General features: G+C 42.2%; 1 protein-coding gene and 1 long non-coding RNA gene across 11 annotated transcripts in view; one reads left to right on the top strand and one right to left on the bottom strand.

Annotated features, from left to right (window-relative positions):
* Window positions 1-899: 899 nt before the first annotated feature.
* LOC134756782 (uncharacterized) lies at window positions 900-15,026 on the bottom strand. The gene is made up of 3 exons (XR_010129945.1): window positions 14,935-15,026; window positions 3,050-3,122; window positions 900-1,042 (listed from the first exon to the last, which is right to left on the bottom strand). It is a non-coding gene; the product is annotated as an uncharacterized lncRNA (long non-coding RNA).
* ALMS1 (ALMS1 centrosome and basal body associated protein) overlaps window positions 14,979-25,648 on the top strand; it is a 230,037-nt gene continuing 219,367 nt past the window's right edge. For 8 of the 10 annotated variants that reach the window (XR_010129944.1, XM_063695799.1, XM_063695800.1 and 5 more), the window contains exon 1: window positions 15,145-15,484. Coding sequence is in view for 8 of the 10 variants with exons in the window: in XM_063695799.1 (XP_063551869.1) it covers window positions 15,179-15,484 (306 nt within the window). In the remaining 2 variants the exon portion in view is untranslated. Of the gene's footprint in view, window positions 15,485-15,565; window positions 15,752-25,648 lie in introns of those variants that run through there. The other 2 variants (XM_063695797.1, XM_063695801.1) reach the window with 2 other exon arrangements.

Here is a 25,648-nt window from a genome sequence, read left to right as displayed (position 1 = left end):
TCGTATACTAAATATATTATGTCTATCTAGCTGCCTATCTAGCTATACATACACAAATATATACATACACATATAGATATATAAAACAACATCCCTGGCTCACGCCTGTAATCCCAGCACTTTGGGAGGCTGAGGCGGGCGGATCACCTGAGGTTGGGAGTTCGAGACCAGCCTGGCTAACATGGTGAAAACCCGTCTGTACTAAAAATACAAAAATTAGCTGGGAGTGGTGGCAGGTGCCTGTAATCCCAGCTACTCGGGAGGCTGAGGCAGGAGAATCACTTGAACCTGGGAGGCAGAGGTTGTAGTGAGCTGGGATAGTGCCACTGCACTCCAACCTGGGAGATAAGAGTGAGACTCTATCTCAAAAAACAAACCAACCAACAAAAAACTCACAAGATTTCTCTCTACATATGCCATATATTAACGTTTATAATTTTTTCTGATTATAAAATCATTATAAAAATGAAGCTATTATTGGATCAACTTAGCCCTTAGTGGAAATGACTCATCCTAAGGAAGACTTTGCCACCAGGAGTCAATGGCAGGTTATAATCAGTTTCCCCTCCACCCACTCAAGCACCTGGAAATGCCCTTCACTTTCTGCCCACCTAATGGCCCCAGAAGCCAACTGGGAGAGGAAATTAAAAGTTCTCCAATAGGCAGACATCTATATCAGCTCCAGTGAAACTAACTACATTTATTCCAGTGTTCTATTCAGAATCTTTTGATCAGCCAGTTCAATTTGAAGTCCATTTATTTCTTTCGACAATGTTAACCAAGCACCTCCTTATATGCCAGAGGCTGTTTTAGGGACTAGGCATGCAGTAATACAAAAAACACACCAAATCCCTTTTCACACTATCTAGAGAGGGGTCCATACAGTGTTGTTCTGGATTGCCATCATAACTTACAGGAAAATGTTCACAATGTCTGGAGTCCTTAATGTTCTGCAAATGAAAGAGGAGGATGTCATCAAGTTCCTTGCAGCAGGAACCGATTTAGGTGGCATCAACCTTGACTTCCAAATGGAACAGCACATCTATAAAAGGAAAAGTGATGGCATCTACATCATAAATCTGAAGAGGACCTGGGAGAGGCTTCTGCTGGCAGCTCATGCCATTGAAAACCCTACTGATGTCAGTGTCATATCCTTCAGGAATCCTGGCCAGTAGGCCATCCTGAAGTTTGCTGCTGCCACAGGAACCATTCCAATTGCCGGCCACTTCATTTCTGAAACCTTCACTAACCAGATCCACTGGCAGCCTTCCGGGAGCCACATCTTTGGGTGTTTACTGATCCTAGGGCTGACCACCAGCCTCTCAGAGGCATCTTATGTTATCCTGCCTATCATTGTTCTGTGTAACACATTCTTCTTTGCACTATGTAGACATTGGCATTCCTTGCAACAAGAGAGTTCACTCAGTGGGTCTGATGTGGTGGAGGCTGGCCCAGGAAGTTCTGAGCATGCGTGACACCATCTCCCATGAACACCCATGGGAGGTCATGCCTGATCTTTACTTCTACAGAGATCCTGAAAAGGTTGAGAAGGAAGAGCAGGCTGCTGCTGAAAAAGCTGTGACCAATGAGGAATTTCAGGTTGAATGGACTGCTCTGACTCCTGAGTTCACTGCTGCTCAGCCTGAGGTTGCAGGCTGGTCTGAAGGCATGCAGCTGCCCTCTGTGCCTACTCAGAAGTTGCCTACTGAAGACTAGAGTGCTTAGCCTGCCACGGAAGACTGGTCTGCAGCTCCCACTGCTCAGGCCACTGAATACATAGGAACAACCACTGAGTGGGCTTAAAGCTGTTCTTCCACAGGCTCTTAAGCAACAAGGAAATAAGGCTGGTGGAAAATAAACATCATTTTCTAAAACAAACAAACAAACAATCAAACAAAAAGACAAAAATTGCTTCTCATGGAGCTTGCATTCTCATGGTGGGAAGTGAGACAAACAATAACTAAATAAATAAATTTGGGTGGTAATAAGTGCAAAGAAAAAAATAAAACATGGGCAAGGGCATGGGTATGTTGGGTTATCAGAGAAGGCCTCTAGTAGGGCAGAGACTCTGGAATATGTCCTAGGCAGTGAGAACAGCCCGCGGCAGTTTGCTCTGCACGTTGAGGAACAGTGAGGAAGCCAGCATGGCTGGAGTGGGGTAAGCAAGGGGCATGAGTAGGAGTTTAGATCTGGAGGTATTTCAATGGAAGCCAGATCATGTAGGCTCCTGTAGGCTTTGGTTAGGACTCTGAATTTTATTGTGAGTGTGGTTGAAAACCCTTGTAGCATTTTGAATAGAGACATGAAATGCTCTGTTTAATGATTTAGTGGGATCACTCTTGCTCCCCTGTAGAGAATGGTCTTGGTCTTTAATGCAAACCAGTTCCATGCCTCTACATTTCTTCATCTTCAGCCATATAAAAATGCAAGCTCCCCCCATTTCCTCTCACTGTAGGGCTTTCATCTCCCTATTTCTGCAAGTCTTTCTCTTGGGCTCATCTTCCACTGCTGACCTCCTTTCTCCAAACTTGTGTTGCAATTGTAGGCAAACTTCCCTGCCTAAATAGCCTTTCACCTCATCCCACCCTTAACTGACACCTGTCTTTCCCCTGAGGACACAACTGTCCTTGCAACCTCTGCAGGGCAGGTTGACATGTTCCCATGTTCTACTTATTATACAACAGAACCAGCACTTAGACTTGCCTGCTCCCACTGACCCACTGGAAGCTTCTACACTGTTTGGTTTAATGGGAAGCTGCACAGACTTTGTAGTCAGGCTGGACTTGAATCTCCACTGCACCCCCTTTTACTGGCTGGGTTACATTGGGCAAATTATTTAACTTAATATGAGCCTTGGTTTCCTCACCTGTAAAATACGTTGGACAATTTTTGTGAAGATTACAGGAAGCGATGATTGTAAAATACCCATTATAGTGCCTAGCACTCAAAAAACCTTACTCTTCTCTTCCCTCTTGTCCCTTTGATAACCATATGACCCTCCTGTCACTTATCTGTATAGTGTGCAGGTAGAATGTGGCATTTGACTCACCTCGCTAATCCAGACTTCATCCCCATCTGTGATGGTTAATCTTAGGTGTCACCTTGAGTAGATTAAGGAATGCCTAGAAAATTGGTAAAGCATTATTCTGGGGGTATATCTGTGAGGGTGTTTCCAGAAATGATTAGAGTATGAATCTGAGTAGACTAGGTGGAGATCTGCCCTCAATGTGGGCAGGTACCATCTAATTGGCCGGGGGACCTGAGAGAACAAAAACAGAGGAAAGGCTAATGTATATGTCTATCTGCTTCAGTGGGGATACACTCTTCCGCTCCTGTCCTTGGACAACAGAACTCCAGGTTTTCCAGCCTTTGGACTCCAGAACTTATACCAGCAGTCCTCCAGGTTCTCAGATCTTACACCTCAGACTGAGAGGTATACCATCAACTTCCCTAGTTCTGAGGCCTTTGGACTTGGACTGAGCTATGCTACCAGCATCCCAGGGTCTCCAACATGGAGGTGGTCTGTTGTGGAACTCATCAGCCTCCATAAGCTGATGAGCCAATTCTAGTAAATCTCGTCTCATAAATCCATATATCTACATCTATATAGCCTATTGGTGTGTATTGCTGGAGAATCCTAAGAGTCTTCATAACCACATGGGAGACTTGTTTCAGGAACTCATTCCTGTAGCCATACCTTGAGCCATTTAAACTCCAGTATTTTAGTTTCTGGTCAAAATCTCCCATCTCTCCATTCATCCTTAATCCCTTTTGAGCCATCTTGTGCACTCTAGTCTCCAAGTGCTCCTTCTCCAAGGTCTGACAGCTGCATCCCTGGGCTCTACCTCCTTCCTTATTTGACCTGGACTTCCTCCCGTGAATCAGCGAGAGTTTTAGAGTTCAAGCGATAGAAACTGACTCTGGCTAACTTCAGCAGAAAAGGAACCTACTGGAAGCATATTGAGGGGTTTCAAGAACCAGTGGGAAAGTTGGAAATCAGGCTTGGAAAAGGGGTGGCATGTGTTAGGTTTGTCATTCGGTAAATATTTATTTCCTATCCTCCATCAACCTCCATGGGAGAAATACGATGCTGGATTTTCCCACATGATTTTCTTTGAAGCATTGGAGGAAGAGACAGTATGCCTGTAGCCTTAGAAGCATTTGTGTTTCCACTCATCCTGAGAGCTTCTGACCTCCATCATAAAAGAAGCATTCTCTGGGTAACCTGCTAGTCCCAGAAGAATGAAAGACTGGTAAAGATATCCTAGCCAATTTGTACACTGCAGCCTGAAACAGATATCCCCAGGTAACTGGCTTGTGTATGAGCAAGAAACAATGCTTTTTATTATAGGTCCTTGAGATTTTATGATTGTTTATTACACAGCATTGTGTGAGTAGCTGGTGAACCAAGTAGTCCTGGTAGAACCAAGGATGGGCGGGGAGCAGGACCCATGACTAAGCATGCCATAAGAACTAATTGATAAGGATATGTCTCCTTGCTCCTTTGGCTGTTGCTACTGCTGGACTCTCAATTCCACCAGTATGAATGTGTTCTAAGCCAGTGCTTTTCACACTTTAATATGTATGAATCATGTGGGATCTTGTTAAAATGCAGATTCAGTACATCTCGGTGGGCCCTGAGATTCTGCATTTCTAAGGCTCCCAGGTGATGCCAATGCTACTGGCCCCAGACAGACGGGAATATTCAAATGGGTGAATCTAGGTCACATGTCCATGCCTTGACTGTTAGGTGACAGGTAGAGGGATGACCCTTCTGTGATGGGTCAGGGAGCACTGTATCCCAGTAGTGCTATTCAATGGGAAATAAGAAGAGCAGCTAAAAATATTACAAATGTCTATCCAGGCCCCCTATTAAATCACTTTAACCCTTCTCTTGCTCTTGGTCCTGCTATTGCACTTGTTCTGCAACTCCTGATCTTGGATCAATCCCCTGGCTACCTTCATCACTTTTAACAACTAATTCATTCATTTAAAACGTATTTTCTGAATTCCCATAATATGCCAGCCATCAGGGATAATTTGGTAAAAAAAAAAAAAAGAATAATGAAGATTCTACCTCTTGTGGCTTATATTCTAGCGGAAAAAACAGACATTCTCAAATAAAAAAATAAGTTTAATGAATCCAGGGTGCTAAATGTGCTATGAAGAGAATACCATGATGAGTAACTAGGGGCAGCTTACATGAGATAAGTCAAGCTGAAGTCTGAATTATGAGCTCAGAGAATAGCTGAAAGAAAAATGTTCAAGGCTGAGGGACCAAATGCAAAGTCTTGAGGCAGGGAAGGTCTTGGCTTGAAAAACAGAAAGGAGGCCAGTGAGACTAGGGTTATTGAGCAAGAGGGAGGGAAGTGTTGAATTAGGGTGGAGAAGTAGTCAAAGGCCAAGCAACAGGGAAAGCTAAGAAATTTAGATTTTATTCTGAACATAACAGAGAGCATTGGAGGCTATTTAAGTAACAGCAGATGAATCCATACATATTCTGAGAGCTCACTTAGGCCACTGAATGGAGAATGGATTGTAAGGGCAAGCATAGAAAGCAGGAGACCAACAAGGAGAGTGTCAGTAGTCCAGGTGAGAGATGCTTGTGGCCTGGCACCTTTCTTTTTTCTGCTGTATGAGAAAGCCACATACTTCTCCTATTTAAGAGTAATCCCTCCACCTGAATCACTCATGATCTTCTCTGTTTTTATTAATTCTCCCTGTTTTCTACCTTCAATCTCTTTCCTTCCTTTGGGTCTATTTCCTCAGCATACTAATATATTCAGATCTCTTACACATAAAAAAGTAACAGTATTAAGAGGTGGGACCTTTAAGAGATGGTTAGGCTTCACCCTCACTCCTTCTGCCATGTAAGAGTGCAGTGAGAAGGTGGCTGTCTATGAGGAAGCAGGCCCTCGTTAGACACTGAAACTGCTGGTGCCTTGATCTTGAGCTTCCCAGCTTCCAGAACCTCACGAATGGATTAATGCCATTATTGTAGGAGTGAGTTAGTTATCTTGGGAGTGGCTTTCTGATAAAACAATGAGTTCAGCCTAATTTCCTCTCTCTGCCTCATGCACTTGCTTCTGCCTTCTGTCCATCCTCTTTGGGATGACCCTCACCAGGTGCTAGCACTATACTCTTGGATTTCCCAGCCTCTACAATAGTGAGCAAAATAAATCTCTTTTCTTTCTAAATAACCTAGTCTGTGGTATTCTGTTACAGCAGCACAAAATAGACTAAGACACCTACATTCTACAATACCACTCTTTTTGTGTTCTCTTCCTATCTCTCTGGCAGTTTCTTTTCAGTTTGTGTTTTCATCTTTCTTGTCCATGCCACTATCCACTCCTGTCACTCATCATCTGAGTGGGGTTGCAACCTCCTTACTCTGACCTCCCTTCCTCTACCAGAGTCCTCCTCCACATCATTGTGTACTTTGGTTTCTAAGGAGGATGGGTTAAGACATATAGTGACATATTGATGTAATTCAGAAACACAACTATTTGTTTAAAGGATGATGTGTTTTAAGAATGATTCCTGTTTACTCTCTGGAAGGCTAAGCCTCAGGAGACATCAGTTTGGCATTCAGACTGTCCACCTGCAATATAAGAGCTGCTGGACAGCTTAAGTATTTTCAGCTGTAGACACTGGGATTGTCTGCACCAGTTGATCTAATTACTACCTTACCTATACCTAACTTTATACCTTGGTGAAGAATTATCTTGGAATAAAGTCATTCCTGCATCCAATCACAGCAGGAACCTCAGGTAAACAATTCATTCAATGAGAGTAATGGCTCTGCCATATCCACCAATCCCAATCTTGGTTCATACACTACAGAGAACAGCAGCAATTAAAGTGACATTTTAATAACCAGGCATAAGATGTTTTTATTATAAGGATTGCTGAAATTCCTCAATTCATGATTACTATGGTTTGAATATTTGCATTCCTCCAAAATTCATATGTTGAAATCCTAACTCCAAGGTGATTGTATCAGAAAGTGATTAGTGCCCTTATTTTAAAAAGCCTAAGAGAGTTCCCTCCCTCCCTCTGCCATGTAAGAGTAAAGTGAGAAGATGGCTGTCTATGAAGAAGCAGGCCCTTGTTAGACACTGAATCTGCTGGTGCCTTGATCTTGGACTTCCCAGCTTCCAGAACTGTGAGAAATAAACATCTGTCATTTATAAGCCACCTAGTCTATGGTATTTTGTTATACCACTCTGAACAGGCTAAGAAAATAATTTTACTACTGGCTTCATGAAAAATATTCCCAGGGTTGCCTCCAGGCAGATATTCTAGGAATCCAATGTAAGCAAACCTGGTCACTGATTTCTAAGGGGAAACTCTGTCTATGTCTCCCCATGAAACTGTAAATCCTGAAAGCAGGGAAGATGTCATTTAATTTCTGTTACTCTAGCATCTGGCAAAGTGACTGGCATTTAGTAGCTACTTAATAAATATTTGTTGAGTATTTGTATATTTGACTGAATATACAAACTAATAACAGCCAGATCACATATAAGAATAGAACCCTCAGCTGCATGTGGTGGCTCATGCTTTTAATCTCAGCCCTTTGGGAGGTCAAGGTGGGAGGATTGCTTGAGACGAGGAGTTTGGGGCTGCAGTGAGCTATGACCATGCCACTGCAGTCCAGCCTGGGCAACAGAGCAAGATCCTGTCTCTATTTTAAAAAAGCAGAACTTTGATCCACAACCAGTAGTAATCTTCCCAGGAAATCAACCCATATCTACAATAACCAGTCCAGGAAGCTAGCCTGCTATGCCAGACTTGTAGGAAGCCAGATTGCTGTCTCTAATAAAAATCTAAGAAGCCAAACAATAATCCTTATAATAATCAGCCCCAAATGGCTAGGACTTTAATAACTTGACAGCTTCCCTAATTTTTGTCTTTGCTTGCAACTTAGGACTAACCAGAGAAAACCAGATATTCCCCCCTAACAACTCCTGTAAGATGCCCAGTTTCCAGTTAGCCCTCCAACAGCTTCCTATGCCAACAGCCTCCAATCAGGGCACACCTGAAGCCTTCCTTTCTTTTCCACTATAAGATTTTCCCACTCCTCTGCCTGCCTTTGAGTCTGCCAAAACACAAATAACAGTGGCTGACTCCCTTGCTACAGCAAGTTCAGAATAAATAGACTTTGCTTGTTCTCATTTGATTAGTCTTCATTTATTTTCACAAGTAAATGCCTTTGGAGACTTAGGACAGACCTGGACCCGCCATGGTAACAAGGCAGAACCTTAGGATTGGAAAGGGGTTACGGAGAAACGTAATCTGGATAGCTGTTGGAACCTGACTTTCTCAGGTTATTTGCCTCTACACCCTCTTTTCCCATTTAAAAAAAAAAAAATCCTGAACCTTCAAGGCTTGGGTTTGAAAGCAGAATCTTTTGACAAGAGACAGCCACCTGACTCTGCAGTTCCCAGTGGCCCCGAGCTTCATCTTTCACAGGTAGTAGGCTCAATTTGATGACTCCTGTCACTGCCATGCTGGTCCATGTTCAAGGGTCCTCAGAGACTCCTTCCCTGGGTTGCCCTTAGCACAGCTCCAGTAAGCTGGAGTTTCATAATTTTTTTTTTTGAGATGCAGGCTTGTTCTGTTGCCCAGACTGGAGTGCAATGGCACGACCTCTGTTCACTGCAACCTCCGCCTCCAGGGTTCAAGCAATTCTCCTGCCTCAGCCTCCTGAGTAGCTGGGATTATAGGCATATGTCACATGCCCTGCTAATTTTTGTATTTTTAGTAGAGGAGGGGTTTTGCCATGTTGACCAGGCTCATCTTGAATGCCTGACCTCAGGTGATCCACCTGCCTGGGCCTCCCACAGTGTTGGGATTACAGGCGTGACCCACAGCGCCCAGCCCATAATGTTTTTACAAATTAAAAAATGTCACCAGAACCTGCACTCTGGCTTCAGGTAAGTCTATGTTAATAGTAACCTCTCGGCCGGGCACGGTGGCTCACGCTTGTAATCTTAGCACTTTGGGAGGCCAAGGCAGGCAGATCATGAGGTCAGGAGTTTGAGACCAGCCTGGCCAACATAGTGAAACTCCGTCTCTACTAAAAATACAAAAATTAGCCGGGCATGGTGGTGGGCGCCTGTAGTCCCAGATACTCGGGAGGCTAAGGCCGGAGAATGGGGTGAACCCGGGAGGCGGAGCTTGCCGTGAGCCGAGATCGTGCTACTGCACTCCAGCCTGGGACAGAGCGAGACTCCGTCTCAAAAAACAAACAAACAAACACATAAAAGTAATCTTCCAGTTCATTGGCTCTGGTTCTTCTTCAAATAGGGCCTCATCTCTCCTTTACTCCAGGTAGTGGTGATATTAAAAATATTTAGCACCTGGAATGACAAGTGCATGGAACAATCAAAACAGGGGCTCAAGCAGTACCAGGCATTAACCCTTTAGTTTTTGGATCCTGGGGAGGTCTGGGTAGAAGGTAATGGGGGTGAAGAGGGGAAGGGTGCTTGGGGGCATTGGCTATTTACCAATGAATATGAAAGTATCTCAGTATTTTAACAACCAGAACAGCATTCGCGCACACCAGATGAATGTCAGACCTGCCTTCAGATATTTCTGGGAGTTGTCAGTTTGTTGTAGTCAACATAGGCTGCCATAACAAAATTCCTTAGACTGGGTGGCTTAAACATTTATTTCTCATAGCTCTAGAGGCTGGGAAGTGTAAGATCAGGGCACTAGCAGACTCAGTGTCTGGCGAGGGCCCTCTTCCTGGCTTGTAGAGGGCTACCCTCTTGCTGTGTCTTTACATGGGGAAGAGAGAGCAATCTCTCTCTCCTCTTCTTAAAAGGGCACTAATCCCATCACTGGGACTCTACCCTTATGACCTCATTTATATCTAATTATCTCCCAAAGGTCCCACTTACAAATACCATTACACTGGGGGTTAGGCCTTCCACATATGAGGTTTTTCTTTTGTTTTGTTTTTGGAATGGAGTCTTGCTCTGTTGCTCAGGCTGGAGTGCAGTGGTGCGATCTCTGCTCACTGTAACCTCCACCTCCTGGGTTCAAGCAATTCTCCTGCCTCAGCCCCCCAGTAGCTGGGACTACAGGTGCATGCCACCAAACCTGGCTAATTTTTGTGTTTTTAGTAGAGATGGGGTTTCGCCATGTTGGCCAGGCTGGTCTTGTACTCCTGACCTCAGGTGATCCACCCGCCCAGCAGTGGACAGCCTCTCCTGCAGGTACACTGGCCTCTGCTGGGCATGACTGTGGTTTCTCCTGTGTGGTTTTATCTCTGAAGCACTAATTCCTCCATTAGCCTCTACAGGTGCTTCTGCTGTTGCCTGACAGACCTTATGTTCTTCTGTGGATGTCCAAGCTGCCTTGGGAAATCTCTGGGTACCACCACCAAAGTCTTAGAGCCCTCAAAGTGCCTGGATTTTCCAGACATTTAAGGTAAAGTGGGGGAGGAGAATGCCTCTTTTTCTCTTTAAATCTCTTTTATGAGAGGAGTACCAAAAGGGCATTTATGTATTTATTCATTGGACAAACATTGAGGGCAACTATACAACAGGCATAATTCCAGGCGTTAGAGCTAAAGTGAAAAAGACAGGCTTCCTGCTTTCGTGACACTTACATTCTAGTGGGTGGAGACAGAATATAGACAAACATATGTAATGTCAGCTAATAATAGGTGTAGGAATAAAGCAGAGTCATGGGTTGGAGAATGATGGAGTATGTCGGGTATGTCTGCTGTTTTATATCTTAGACTGGATGATCAGAGAAGACCTCTGACATTTGATCAGGAAACTTAATCAAATAAAAGCGTGAGCAATGGGGGATATGTGGGAACATAGCAAATGCAGACTCTGTAGCAGTGTGCACGTGCTACAGTGTTTTATGGTTTTAATGACCAGTTCCTTCACTTTTTCCTGTTGTCTGCCTTTTGTCTTATGCTTGCCTTCTCAAACCTCAATTAAGATTTTTTTCTATAACTGACAGGTTTTTTCATCTATCATCTTTGTTTATCCAGAAACAGAGAGAAAAGAAGAAGACAGACAAGGAGGGGAGGAAGAGAAGCAAAAGGAGGAGGAGAAGAAGAAGGTGGCAGCAATAACAATGGATGTAGGAGGGGGAAAGGAGGGCATGCTGCCCTTGCTCCTTCTTTCATTGCCTTTTGGCCCCTAGATGAAGAAGGGGCTGCACCACGAGAGAGGCAATTCTAGTCTGAGCAGTCTCTTGGGCCTGTGGGCAAGTTAGATGTGGGGCAGCGGGAATCTGCTCCATTTTGAGTTGTCTGGCGTTTTTATGTACTCATTTGGTGCAGTCCTGCTATGGGGATTGATAGCCAGGAACCTGCACCATAAGTCCCAGGTAAAAAGAAGCAATTACCAGAAACAAAATGATTATCCATCTTTGTAAAAAGTCTTGAAGACAGGGGCCCAGATTATAAAGTCCTGGCAATGAAAACATGCCCCAGAATCCAGCTGAGTCTGTTTTTAGGGAGCCAGGAGGATTTTCTCTTTTCAGTTTACTCATGTTCTACTGACTCTGTAGTATGTTCTACTGGCCCAGTAGTATGTGAGTATGGTGACAAGTGTTGCTAAATACAAACTCCTCCTTGGCCAGCTAAGAAGAAATCAAGGGTTATATAATTATCCATGAAAACTCTGGCTAAGGAATTCAAATTTAAGTGGTTTTCTGAGCTGCTATAGCAGAAGTTTTGCTATCTATGGGGTCTGCTAAGGTCAAATACCTCTCTTGGATCTCTTTTTTTGTGTATTATCTTTGTTGTGGGAATTTCATTCACAGAGTACACATGAAAAATGAGTCAGTTATCCCTCCTGGGAGTTCTCCCAAGTAGTCTGTGATTGTGTGCTTGCTTCATTTTGTTGGTTTCTGGGTGTTCTTTTCAAAAAAACACAGTCTACTGGAGGGGTGGTAATTTTAAGCACTGGAGGGTCTCTAACAATTAGCTTTAATATAAAGGATAAGTTAGTGGGCAAGCCAGATGTTCCCATAAATAATAATACCATAAATAAATAGTACCCTAGGGGAGTACAGACTGCATTGGGAGGATAAGGGCTATTTAGCACATCAGGGACAAGCCAACTTTCTTTCCCTCAAGATAAGCAGATTTCTTGGATGAAGTTAAACAGGTTTCTCCAAAGCAGGCTGGAATGTTTTGGAAAAGAATGACCTGAGTAGTGTATAAAGAATAGCCCCAATATTAGTTTCTATTCCTGAAGGGCTAGGTTTTTCTCATAGGATTGTAATGACTTCAGGGAAACATTCTGTTGAAGTGTAGGTCAAGGTCCAATTTTTAGAAGACTGAGGTTTGGGATGAACTTTGTGGGGAATGCTTAAGTACCAGAAGCGACCTACAGAAGAAAATCTACTTGATGAAGTCTATGAAAGCACAGTTATTAAATTTTGTCAACAATTCCTTAAAAGCAGTAGCTATGGTTTGAGAAAAACACTCCAGAAAGTGTCTCTTTTCTTTTCTTTTTTTCCTTCCCTTTCCTTTCTCTTTCCCTTTCCCCTTTCCCCTCCTTTCCTTTCCTTTCTCTTTCTCTCTTCTCCCTTTCTCTCCTTCTTTTTTAGATTGGGTTTCACTTTGTTGCCCATTGGCACGATCACAGCTCACTGCAGTCTTGGACTCCTGAGCTTCAAGGACCCTCTTGCCTCAGCCTCCTGAGTAGCTGGGACTCCAGATACGTGCCACCATGCCCAGCTAATTTTTTATTGTTTGTAGAGATGGGGGTCTTGCTACATTGCCTAGGTTAGACAGACTCCTGGTCTCAAGTGATCTTCCCACCTTGGCTTTCTAAAGTGCTGGAATTACAGGTATGACCCACTGCACCTGGCCAAATAATGTTTATTTTAAGTAGTAGAACATAGGGAGTCAAAAGTAACAGGATGAAGATAAGGGTTATCTCCCTGAGAAATCAATTTGTTAGTTAATCAAGCGTGTCAAAATGCAATAAGCAAGATTAGTGGTAGGGTAAGAGATGCCAAGGAATCAGAAATTAATCTTGTCCTGTTGTCTTGGGTATAAACTGCCCATTTCTGCAGTAAGCAGCTTCTGGGGAAGTCCCAAGAATCTTCAGTTTGAGGTCTTCCAATAGTATGGGATGTCTGGTAGCCAGGAGAAAATGATGCATGTCTTTTTAGTTGTGTAATATGAATCCAGGGATCAATGTCTTCTAGTTTTACTCCTGGGTCAGTTGTTGATAGTACCTGACTTTTTTTTTTTTTTTTTTGCATTGAGGCTCAAGGGAAATTGTTTTCTAATGCTTTTTCAGAAGACCAAATCTCTAACTTCAGAAGCTGCTTAGGTGGGTGCTTTGAGAATGCAGCTTCCATCTGTTGTTGATAAAGCAGGAGTTAATCTTAGAAGTCTCCTGCAGCAATTAGTGATAACAGCTTATATTAGTAGCATCTAGTATTGGAAGTAATTCACAAATACATGAGGAAGCCTGTTATTAACTCAGAAGGAGATAACTTATGGGTCTTAGAATGGACTGACTTTATTGCCATCAAGGCAAATAGAAGTACTTTGGGCTTTGGAAGTTAGATGGAAGTTAGAGAACTTTGAAAGCTATTTTTTAGAATTCTATTAGTTCTCTTTATCTTTCCTGAAATTTGTGGATGCAAAAAGATAGCGGAGTTTCTAAAAAGGTAAAGCTTTACAGTTATTTAATATCAGTGAAATGTGTGTCCTCTTACTGGAGATAAACATTGAGATTTCACATTCAGGAATACAAAATTAATAAATTTTTTTCTACCATTACAGTAATAGGTCTCCGGCAAGGAGAACCCCTAAACCCCTTAAGAATAAATAACCCTAATGTACTCATAGTCCATTTAGAGGTGTTCGACAGAACTCCAAGACTGGGCTCCAGTTCATGTTCTACCCTTAAAGTTTTGCCAGGATTGGGTCATTGACAGGTAGGCAGGACATACATCCTTGGCAATAACCCTAAAATTGCCCCACCAACATTGGTTCAGCATCATTATCAATGTATCTCTACTATTGTGGGTAATACCATGAAGACTTTTTGCTGGACTCCACTTTAATTATGGCTATTTCCTTTGGTAACAGTGAAGCATCTCAAGATTATTATTATTATTTAAAATTTTAATTAAAAAATTTTCCCCATAGGTTATTGGGGTACAGGTGGTGTCTGGTTACATGGCATCTTAAGATACTTTAATTTGCCATTCATTTCGTAGAGGTTCCTGAAGCGGTCAGGAAATCTTTGTTTTTAAAGCACTCCAAAGTCATTGACGAACCACCAAAACATATGTACTATCAGTATAAATATTTGCTCTGTTATCCTTTATCAGCTGGTTGGTCTAGGCCAGGGCAATTCCTACACTAACAGAGGACCTGGGATGGCATACTGAGTCAGCCACTTACTAGGTAAGAAACTTTGGGCAAATTAATTTTTTTAGCCTCAGATTCTTCATACATGAAATAGTAATACTTGTCTCACAGAACCGTGAGCATCTAATGAGTTATTGTACAATAACCAACCTATCACTAAGTCCTTCACATTGATTATTTCCTTTAATTATCACACCCATCCTATGCGATGGCCTATTATCATCGTTTTATAAACACAAAGTCACACCACTTTAAGTGGTGATGCCAGGATTCAAACTCCGATCTTTCTGATGCCAGTGCTCAGTTCTTAATCCCTCTAACAACCCATGACACTTTTCCACGGTTAGGTTCAAGCGCCCACCATACAGCTTGACACTTTAGGAGATACTCAACCTTTAAAACTTTATAATTTGCATGTGTGATTATAACGGGTACGTCCTAGAGTTTGATCTCTTCTCTGTGCAGGGGCGAAACTCCACCCCAGCCGAGAACTACACTGTCCTTGCGCGGGGCCCTCTGCGCCCCGGAAGGCGCCCAGTCCTGGTTTATTGTGAGCTTACAGTACAGTTCGCAGGGTCCCGGCCGGTGACGGCGGCGAGGCGGCAGCGTCGCCTGTAGCAAACCTCCGCCCTAAGGCGTTCCCGCCGGGCCTCGCGCGGCGTCCCTAGCAACGCGCGCGCGGTCTTCCGGCCCCGCCCAGGCGGGCGGCACTGCGCCTACGCTGGGCCACAACCGCCAGTCAGGGCTCTCCCCTTCCCCTCCCTCCCCCCCCCCCTCCTCTGCCGCCCAGAGTGAGACACCAACATGGAGCCCGAGGATCTGCCACGGCCGGGCGAGCTGGAGGAGGAGGAGGAAGAGGAGGAGGAGGAGGCTGCAGCGGCGGCGGCGGCGAACGTGGACGACGTAGTGGTCGTGGAGGAGGTGGAGGAAGAGGCGGGGCGGGAGTTGGACTCCGACTCTCACTACGGGCCCCAGCATCTGGAAAGTATAGACGACGAGGAGGACGAGGAGGCCAAGGCCTGGCTGCAGGCGCACCCCGGCAGGATTTTGCCTCCGCCGTCGCCCCCGCAGCACCGCTACTCGGAGGGCGAGCGGACCTCCCTGGAGAAGGTGAGGTGGGCCGGGGAGGGGTGTGGAGCCGCGGCGAGTTGGGGGTGGAGGCTGGGCCCCGAGCGCTCCGCCCGCCCGCAGGTCACGCCGCCTGACGGAGAAAACGCGCGCAGCTGAGGCTAGTAGGCGGCCCAGACTCCAGCCCAGGTGCTGGCCGGCTGCTCCGCGTCTCCCAGGCTTTGTGGCAAAGACTTCTCGTTTCCTCTCCCTCGGTGGGTCCTGGGCCTTTTGAACTCCCGTGGACGTTCAGGGGAGCCTGCATTCCCCGTGAGTGGGGGTGAGAAACGCTGAGAGAGGACCACGGGTGTGTCGAGCCTTGAAGGAGGGAAAAGGCGGTGTAGGACCGGAGCGAGTGGTTGCCTGGGGAGCATCTTGTTGGGGAGACAGTGAACAGATTAGCTTGACTGAATTGCAGGACTCCCCTGAGGGAGTAATGTGGATAATGTACACCGCGCGATCACTTAGTCTGGAGAGGCTCCCCGCGGGTTTTCCTCCCCTGTACCATCATTTGTAGCAATAAAGGGGTTCCCCAGCCGATAGGAGGGGCTTGGAATGCAGGAGGCTTGTGATGCGGCTCCAAACAGTCTGGAAAACTACAAAGCACAGATAATACACAATGGAGAAAGCCGATTTCATGGTAGACCCCCGAAGATCATTTTGAAAATAACTCTCCATTTAATTTGCTGCCCTTACCCCCCTTTTTTTTAACTTACTGCTTTTCGAGGAGCAAGACCTGCCCTGTTCAGTACAGTAGCCACTGGCCACGTGTGACTTTTCACATCTTAAAGAGAAAACTATTATAGTTTTGAGTAAGAGTTAAAAATAAATTAAATAAAAAATTCCATGCGTCTGTTCTTACCGGTTTTCAAGTGCTCAGCAGCCACACTAGGCTAGTGGCTACCATGTTGGACAGAGCAGATAATGGAACAGTTCCATCATCACAGACAGTGAAGGTGTAGAGTTTTGTCACTAATGAGCAGTAGTTGTTGTTTTGTCTGGTGAATATTCCAGGGGGTACTTAATTCATTGAACATGAATTATTAGAATTCACCATGTGCCACACATTGTGCTGGGTGCTAAGGAAAGCTTGGTGAACCCAAACATTTTTGGTCTCTGCCTTCCTCGTGTTCATGGTCTAGACAGGGAGGCAGACAGATTTCAGATGATCACATAAATAAAAGTGAAACTAATATATGTGCTAATATTCTATGAAAGCATAAAGTAAGATAATCTGGCCTTGTCAGTGAAGCTGGGAAAGCCTTCTTGAGGAGGTTATGATAGAGCTGATATCTGAAGACAGTTTAAGGTTAATCAGGCAAAGGGGAGGGAAAGAGCCGTCTAGCTGAGGGAAAAACACATGAAAAGGTACTGTTGATGAGAGAGAGCATGGCATTTTCCAGGACCCAGAAGCCAACGTGGTTTGAGCACAGACTGCAAGGCTTTGTGTGCTATGCCAAGGATTTAGGGGCTTTATCTCTGGAGCTTTGGGGAGTTGAAGAAAATATTTGAAACGAGGGGATGTATGATAAGTTAGGTGTTTCAGAAAGGTCAGGTGTATAGCAGAGTGTGGAACAGCTGTGATAGCAAGGTGGGATGGGGAGCAGTAGCCATAGGTCAAGGGCATAAATTAGGAGACCATTGCAGCATTGCCAGGCAAAAGATGATGAAATTTTGGAATAAGGAAGTGTTGGTGGATACAGGGAAAAGTGGACTGATTTGAGAGATATTTAAGAGGCAAAATCATCATACTTAATAACGGATGGGATGTGAAAGGTGAAGTAGCCAGGTGTTAGGTTATTGTTTGAATGGTTGTGCCAATATTAAGATATGGCCAGATTTATGGTGGAGGTGGTGGCTGTGAGTGGGTGGTGGAATTGGTTGGGTGAATCTTAAGATTATGAGTTTGGTTTTGAAGACTGAAGGAGAAGGCTGGGCTAGAGATTTCAAGTTGTAAGTCATTTACATAGAGATCATAATTAAAGCCACACTTGTTGACTAGGTCTTCTAACTTTTATTTTGTCCTGTGACTTCTTGCTTGAATAACTATTAATATTCAAACTTTATCTTGAAGCCTAGAGGAGGAGTTTTTTAAACAAAATTTTAATTTAATTTTAGATTTGGGGGTACATATGCACGTAATTAACATGGATATATTGCATAATGGTGAGGTTTGGGCTTCTAGTGAACCTCTCACCCAAATAATATACCTTTGTACCTGATAGTGTAACATTGTACTTGATAGGTAATTTTTCAACCTTCTCTCCTCCTTCTGGAGCCCCCAGTGTCTGTTTATTTCCATCTTTATGTCTGTGTGTACTTATTGTACCCATTTATCTTTATGTCTCTGTGTACCCATTGTACCCACTTGTCTTATCAGTGAGAGCATGTGGTATTTGATTTTCTGTTTCTGAATTGTTTCACTTGATAAATAGCCTCTAGGCTCCATCCATGTTGCTGCAAAGGACAGGATTTCATTCTGTTTATAGCTGCATAATATTCCACAATGTATATTAATACATACTACATTTTCTTTACCCATTCAGTTGTTGATGGACACTTAGGTTGATTTCATGACTTTGCTATTGCGAACGGTGCTGTGATAAACATATGAGCACAGATTTTTTTCTTTTTTTTTAATGGCGTCTAGCTGGTGTAGAACACCTGGGCTCAAGTGATACTCTGCCTTGGCTTCCCAAAGTGCTGGGACTACAGGTGTGAGCAAGTGTGCCTGGCTCAGATGTCTTTTTGATGAAATGATTTATTTTCCTTTGGATAGATACCCAGTAGTAGGATTGCTGGGTCAAATGGTAGTTCTGTTTTGAGTTCTTCAAGAAATCTCCATACTGCTTTCCATAGGAGTTGAACAATTTACATTCCCAACAACAGTGTATACGTGTTCCCTTTTCTTCTCATCCTTGCCAATATCTATTTTTTGACTTTTTAATAATAGCCATTCTGACTGGTGTGAGATGGTATCTCATTGTGATTTTAATTTGCATTTCTCTGATGCTTAGTGATGTTGAGCATTTTTTCATGTTTTTTGTCTGCTCGTATGTCTTCTTTTGAGAAGTGTCTGTTCAATCTTTTGCCTGCTTTTTAGTGGGGTTATTTGTTTTTTTTTCCTGTTGATTTGTTTGAGTTCCTTATAGATGCTGGATATTAGTCCTTTGTCAGATGCATAGTTTGCAGATATTTTCTCCCATCCTGTATGTTGTCTGTTTACTCTGTTGGTAGTTTATTTTGCTGTGCAGGAGCTCTTCTAGTTTAATTAAGTTCCATTTGTCTGTTTTTATTTTTGTTGCATTTGCTTTTGAGGTCTTAATCATAAACTTTTTTCCTAAGTATTCTTTAGGATTATTATAATTTCGGGCCTTACATTTAAGTCTTTAATCCATCTTGAGTTAATCTTTGCATATGGTGAGAGATAGGGACCCAGAGGAGGAATTTTTAAGCTAACCCTCTTTTACTACAGCCAATGTGAGAAAATTATTATCCTGTTTAATAATGAACTATCTTTTTTTTCCCCCGCCGAGATGAAGTCTTGCTCTGTTGCCGAGGCTGGAGTGCAGTGTCACAATCTTGGTTCACTGCAACCTCTGCCTCCTGGGTTCAAGCAATTCTCCTGCCTCAGCCTCCTGAGTAGCTGGGATTACAGGTATCCACCACCACGCCTGGCTAATTTTTGTATTTTTAGTAGAGATGGGGTTTCACCATGTTGGCCAGGCTGGTCTTGAACTCCTGACCTGTGATCTGCCTGCCTCAGCCTCCCAAAGTGTTGGGATTAGAGGCATGGGCCACCGCGCCCGGCCTCTAATAGTGAACTATCTATGGGTAATAGAAAATCTTACTTCTGAGAGCCCAGAGTATTTTTTTCCTCCCCACAGTTTTTTCTTTCCCCTGAGAAAAATTAGATATTTTCTTATTTACCTGAGAGAATATATGATAATATATAGAATATATAGATGATTTTCTGTATTAAAGGTAGATTTACAGTGATACAAGGAGTATTCAGATAATTTTTCCTTTAGTTCACTGGCATATTGAAACTTACTGGCATAGGTTGGAAAGTGTTTAAGGAAAAAATGCTTAGTATGTTTCTTGCTAGAAATTTATGAACTGTGAAATTCTTAGATGTGTTGTATAACATCTAATGCTGCGTATTTAGAGGATGAGATCAAATAATAGGAAACATTAATTTCATCCAGTTTACTCTCAAGTTAAATGATAAAATTGTGTTATTCAATTTACTCTCATATCTCACTAGATAATAAGGGAGTTACAGTGGTGTTATATAAGGCAGTGATTAAGTTTGTAGTCCTGTTACTAAGGCTGAGTTAAGCTATGATACTGTTTAAATTTGAAGCAAAATATGACCAGTCTTATAACTAAGTCTTTTTAAGAGGGAAGTGAGTGATTCAGAGCCTTATGTTGTTTTTATGCTGGTCCTACAGACCATTCAAACACTTCTTGTAATTCCTTAACCTGAATTTCTGAGTTGTGCTGGGGAAGATAATTCAGTTCTCTGGGTTGGCATCACTAGAAATTCGTGGTCTCCAACTTTTAATTGGGTCATCAACAGTGCTTGGAAATCTTTTTTTTTTTTTCTTTTTAAGATGGAGTCTCTCGCTTTTGTCACCAGGCTGGAGTGGCAGTGGCCCGATCTTGGCTAACTGCAACCTCCGCCTCCCGGGTTCAAGTGATTCTCCTGTCTCAGCCCCCCCAGTAGCTGGGACTACAGATGCGCGCCACCATGCCCAGCTAATTTTTGTATTTTTAGTAGAGATGGGGTTTCACCATGTTGGCCAGGATGGTCTTGATCTCTTGACCTCAGGTTATCCACCCGCCTCGGCCTCCCAAAGTGCTGGCATTACAGATGTGATGAGCCACTGCACCCGGCCCAACAGTGCTTGGAAATCTTTAGTTTCCTCTCTGTCAGCTTCTTTCCCTATCTTCCCTCTTAACTTCTGTCTCCCACCCAGAGTTCAACATCCCCCCATAAGCAGGTTACAGTTTCAAAGAAGAGAACACAGGCTGAACCTCTCCCTTTTCTGCTCCCCATCTCCAAATTTATCTACAGTGCACAATTTATTTTTTTAACCTATTCATATACGTTTTATTTTTTTTTTTTTTTTGAGACGGAGTCTCACTCTGTCACCCAGGCTGGAGTGCAGTGGCGCAATCTCGGCTCACTGCAAACTCAGCCTCCCAAGTTCATGCCATTCTCCTGCCTCAGCCTCCCGAGTAGCTGCGACTACAGGCGCCCGCCACCACGCCTGGCTATTTTTTTGTATTTTTAGTAGAGACGGGGTTTCACCGTGTTAGCCAGGATGGTCTCCATCTCCTGACCTCGTGATACACCCGCCTCGGCCTCCCAAAGTGCTGGGATTACAGGCTTGAGCCACCGCGCCTGGCCTCGTATACGTTTTATTCTTAATATTAATCCTGTTTTGTGTTCCTAGGGTAAAAACTATTTAGTCGTAGTGTGCTTTTCTCTTGAGGAACTGCTAGATTTTATTTGCAGATATTTGATAATGGTTTTAAATGTTTTTCTGTTTGTTTTTTGTTTTCTTGGCCAGTATTTATCAAACTTGACATCAATATTATGCCATTTTCATAAAAGGTACTTGGATGATTTTTGTTTTTCTGGAACAGCGTAAGTACAAAGGAATTTTTCTTTCTTGTATGTTTGAAAGATATCACCATTTAAACTATCTCTGTATTCCTTTCAGGGTTGTAGTCTATATATGTTCTCCTTTCTTGGGTTAATTTTGGTGGTTTTCCTAGGAAATCATTCTTTTCAGTAAGGGTTTCTAGTTAATTTTAATGGAGTGCTACACAGTATTCTTTATTTTTTCATTTGCCTCTGTGGTTATTTTCACTTCTCATTCCCAATTTTGTGTAATTATGCTTTATTTTTCTCCTGATTTGACTAGGTAGGGGTTTATTTAATTTATTTTTCATTCAAGGACACAGCTCTTGATTTAAGTTTCTGTGGCTGTTTATTTTTTAATTATTAAAAATTATTAATTTTAATAATAAGTTCAGTTTTCATCTTTTACTATTTCCTTAGGTTTACTTTGGTATGTGTGTGTGTGTGTGTGTGTGTGTGTATTTCCTTGTGTTGAGTGCTTAATTGACTTACTTAAAAACATTTTAATAGCTTTTTTGAGATATCATTCACATACTGTACAATTCACCTTTAATTTAAAGTGCACAATTCAGTCGTTTTCTGTATATTCATAGATATGTGCCATCATGATCACGGTCAATTTTAGACCATTTTATCACTTCTAAAAGAAACCCCATACACTTTAGCTGATATCCCCCGTCTTCCATTCCCCATATGCAACTATTAATCTACCTTCTGTCTATAGATTTACCTATTTTGGGCATTTCATATAAATGGAATGATATGTGTTTTTGTGACTGGGCTTCTTTCACTTAGCTTAATGGTTTCAGGATTCACCTGTGATGTGGCATGTATCAGTACTTCATTACTTTATATGGCTGAATAATAATTTATTATATGGATATGTGATATTTTGTATATCCATTCATCAGTTGATGGACATGTTTTTTTTCCTACTTTTTGGCTATTATGTATAGTGCTACCGTAGACATTCTTATATAAGTGTATGTGTGGACATATGGATTCATTTCTCTTGGATGTATATCTAGGAGTAGAATTTTTGGGATATATGGAATTCTGTTAACCTTTTAAGGATCTGCCAGATTGTTTTTCAAAGTGGCCTTCGTATTAGCAGTGTATGACAGTTCCAGTTTCTCCACATCCTTATCAGCACTTGTTATTACCTGACTTTTTTGTAGTTTTGATTTGCATTTCCCTTATGGTTCATGCATCTATTCATGTGCTTCTTGGCCATTTGTGTGTCTTCTTTGGAGAAATATCTATTCAGGTCTTTTGCCCATTCTTTAATTGGGTTATTTGTCTATTTACTATTGGATTGTAAGAATTCTTTATATATATTCTTTATATATATATGCATATTATATATATAATCCTTTATCAATCAAGGGATTGACAAGATACAGTCCCTTGACAAATGTGAGGTCATGAGGACCTACTATGTTTTCTTTGAGATTTTATAGTATTGCTATTACATGTAGGTCTTTGATCCATTTTGAGTTAATTTTTGTATACGATATGAAGAAAGGGTTCAAACTTTATTCTTTCGTATGTGACTATCCAGCACTGTTTTTTTTTTAAATTTTATTGATTTGTGTAAATTTATAGAGTTCAAGTATAATTTTGTTACATTGATATATTGCATAGCGGTGAAGTCAGGGCTTTTAGTGTATCCGTCACTGGAGTAGCCTACGTTGTACTCATTAAGTAATTTCTCTTCATCCACCCCACTCTCACACTCCCCACCCTTCCAAGATTCCACTCTCTGTCATTCCATTCTCTGCTTCCACATGTACTTGTTGTTTAGCTCCCACTTGGAAGAATAGGCAGTTTGTCTTTCTGCAGCACCATTTGTTAAAGAGGCTGTTCTTTTCCCCATTGATTGGTCTTAGTACCCTTGTAGAAAATCAGTTAGCCATAGATATATGGGTTTATTTCTGGATTCCCAATTCTATTTCATTGATCTATAGGCCCACCTTATGCCAGGAAACACTTTTTTTTTTTTTTTTTCTGAGATAGGTGTCTCTTTGTTGCCCAGGCTGGAGTGCATGCAGTGGTGCAATCTCGGCTCACTGCAACCTCCACCTCCTGGGCTCAAGTGGACCTCCTATGTCAGCCTACCAAGTAGCTGGAACTACAGGCACATGCCACCATGCCTGGCTAATTTTTGTAGGTTTTGTAGGGATGGAATCTCACCATGTTGCCCAGGCTGGTCTCAAACTCTTGGGCTAAAGCCATCTGCCCACCTCGGCCTCTCAATGTGCTGGGATTACAGGCATGAGCCACCATGCCTGACTAGGAGACACTCTTTTGATTAATATTGCTTTATAGTAAGTTTTGAAATGGGGGAGTTCTCCAACTTTGCTTTCCTTTTTCAAGATATTTTAGCCATTCTGGAGCCCCTTGCAATTCCATATGAATTTTAGATTAGCTTGTCAGTTTCTGCAAAGAAGCCAGCTAGTATTTTGATAGAGATTGTGATGAATCTGTAGATCAATTTGGGAGTATGGTCATCTTGATATTAAATCATCTGGTCCTTTTTGTTGTTGTTGTTGAGATGGTGTCTTGCCCAGGCTGGAGTGCAGTGGTGCAATCTCAGCTCACTGAAACCTCTGCCTCCTGGGTTCAAGCAGTTCTCCTGCCTCAGCCTCCAGTAGCTGGGATTACAGATGCACACCACCATCCCTGGTTTATTTTTGTATTTTTAGTGGAGACGGGGTTTCACCATGTTGACCAGGCTGGTCTCGAACTCCTGACTTCAAGTGATCCACCTGCCTTGGCCTCTCAAAGTGCTGGGATTGCAGGCGTGAGCCACCGTGCCTGGCCTAATCATCTGGTTCATGAACATGGGATATCCTTTCATTTATAGTTGTGTCAATTAATGATGAGGATACATTCTGAGAAATGTTTCATTACAGTATTTCATTGTTGTGCAAACATCATATAGTGTACGTACACAAACCTAGATGGCATAGCCTACTACACACCTAGGCTATATAGTCTAACTGTTTGCTCCTAGGCTAAAACCTGTACAGCATGTTACAGTACTGAATACTGTAGGCAGTTCTAACATCGTGGTAAGTATTTGTGTTGGATACGTTTGTGTATCTAACACAAATACTTAGAAAAGGTATAGTAAAAATATGGTATTTTACATATATATGTGTATATATATGTGTACATATATATGTGTATATATATGTGTACATATATATGTGTATATATGTGTGTACATATATATGTGTATATATGTGTGTACATATATATGTGTATATATGTGTGTACATATATATGTGTATATATGTGTGTACATATATATGTGTATATATGTGTGTACATATATATGTGTATATATATGTGTGTACATATATATGTGTATATATATGTGTGTACATATATATGTGTGTGTATATATATATATATATATATATTTTTTTTTTTTTTTTTTGAGATGGAGTCTCGCTCTGTCACCCAGGCTGGAGTGCAGTGACACAATCTCCGCCCACTGCAACCACCGCTTCCCAGGCTCAAGTGATTCTCATGTCTCAGCCTCCTGAGTAGCTGGGATTACAGGTGTGTGCCACCATGCCTGGCTAATTTTTGTATTTTTAGTAGAGATGGGGTTTTGTCATGTTGCCTAGGCTGGTCCCGAACTCCTGACTCAAGTGATCTGCCCACCTTGGCCTCCCAAAGTGCTGGGATTAGAGGCGTGAGCCACCATGCTGGGCCGGTATTATAATCTTATAGGACCACCATTATGTATGTGGTCTGTAGTTGATGGAAATGTTCTGACGTGGCATACAACTGTAATTAGATCTTCTTTAAATTTCAGTAATGTTTTATAGTTTTCAGAATTGCACTTTTTTTCTTAAATTCTTCAAAATATTGTTTTTAATGGTATTGTAAGTGGAATTATTTTTCTTAATTGAATGTTTGGGTTATTCGTTGTAGATGTTTAAAAACACTTGATTTTTATATATATTAATATTGTTTCTGAATCTCTTCTGAACTTGTTTATTCATCCTAGTAGATTATTTGTGGGTTCTCTATGATTTTCTTGTAAAGATCATGTCAAGGGCAGATATATATAGCTTTATTTTTTCTTTCCAATCCGAATGCCTTTTATGTATTTATTTATGGCTAATTGCCCTGGCTAGAACCTTTAGTAAAATATTGAATAGGAGGGGTAAGAGTGTATATGCTTTTTTATTCCTGATCTTAGGGCAGGGGTGTCCAATCTTTTGGCTTCTCTGGGCTACATTGGAAGAATTGTCTTGGGCCACACATAAAATACACTAACAATAGCTGATGAGCTAAAAAAAAATTGCAAAAATATAATGTTTTAAGAAGGTTTACGAATTTGTGTTAGGCCACATTCATGGTCTTCGGCTGTGGGTTGGACAAACTTGTCTTAGGGAGAAAGCATCCAGTCTTTTACCCCCGAGTATGATGTTAGTTGTGGGTTTTTAATAGATGCCCTTATCATATTGATGAAGTTTCTATCCCTAATTTCTTAA

This window comes from Gorilla gorilla, chromosome 12 (assembly GCF_029281585.2).
Source record: "Gorilla gorilla gorilla isolate KB3781 chromosome 12, NHGRI_mGorGor1-v2.1_pri, whole genome shotgun sequence".
NCBI classification, from domain to species: Eukaryota; Metazoa; Chordata; class Mammalia; order Primates; family Hominidae; genus Gorilla; species Gorilla gorilla.
Note: the sequence above shows the minus strand (reverse complement) of the source record. Positions and strands in the feature narration are given on the sequence as shown.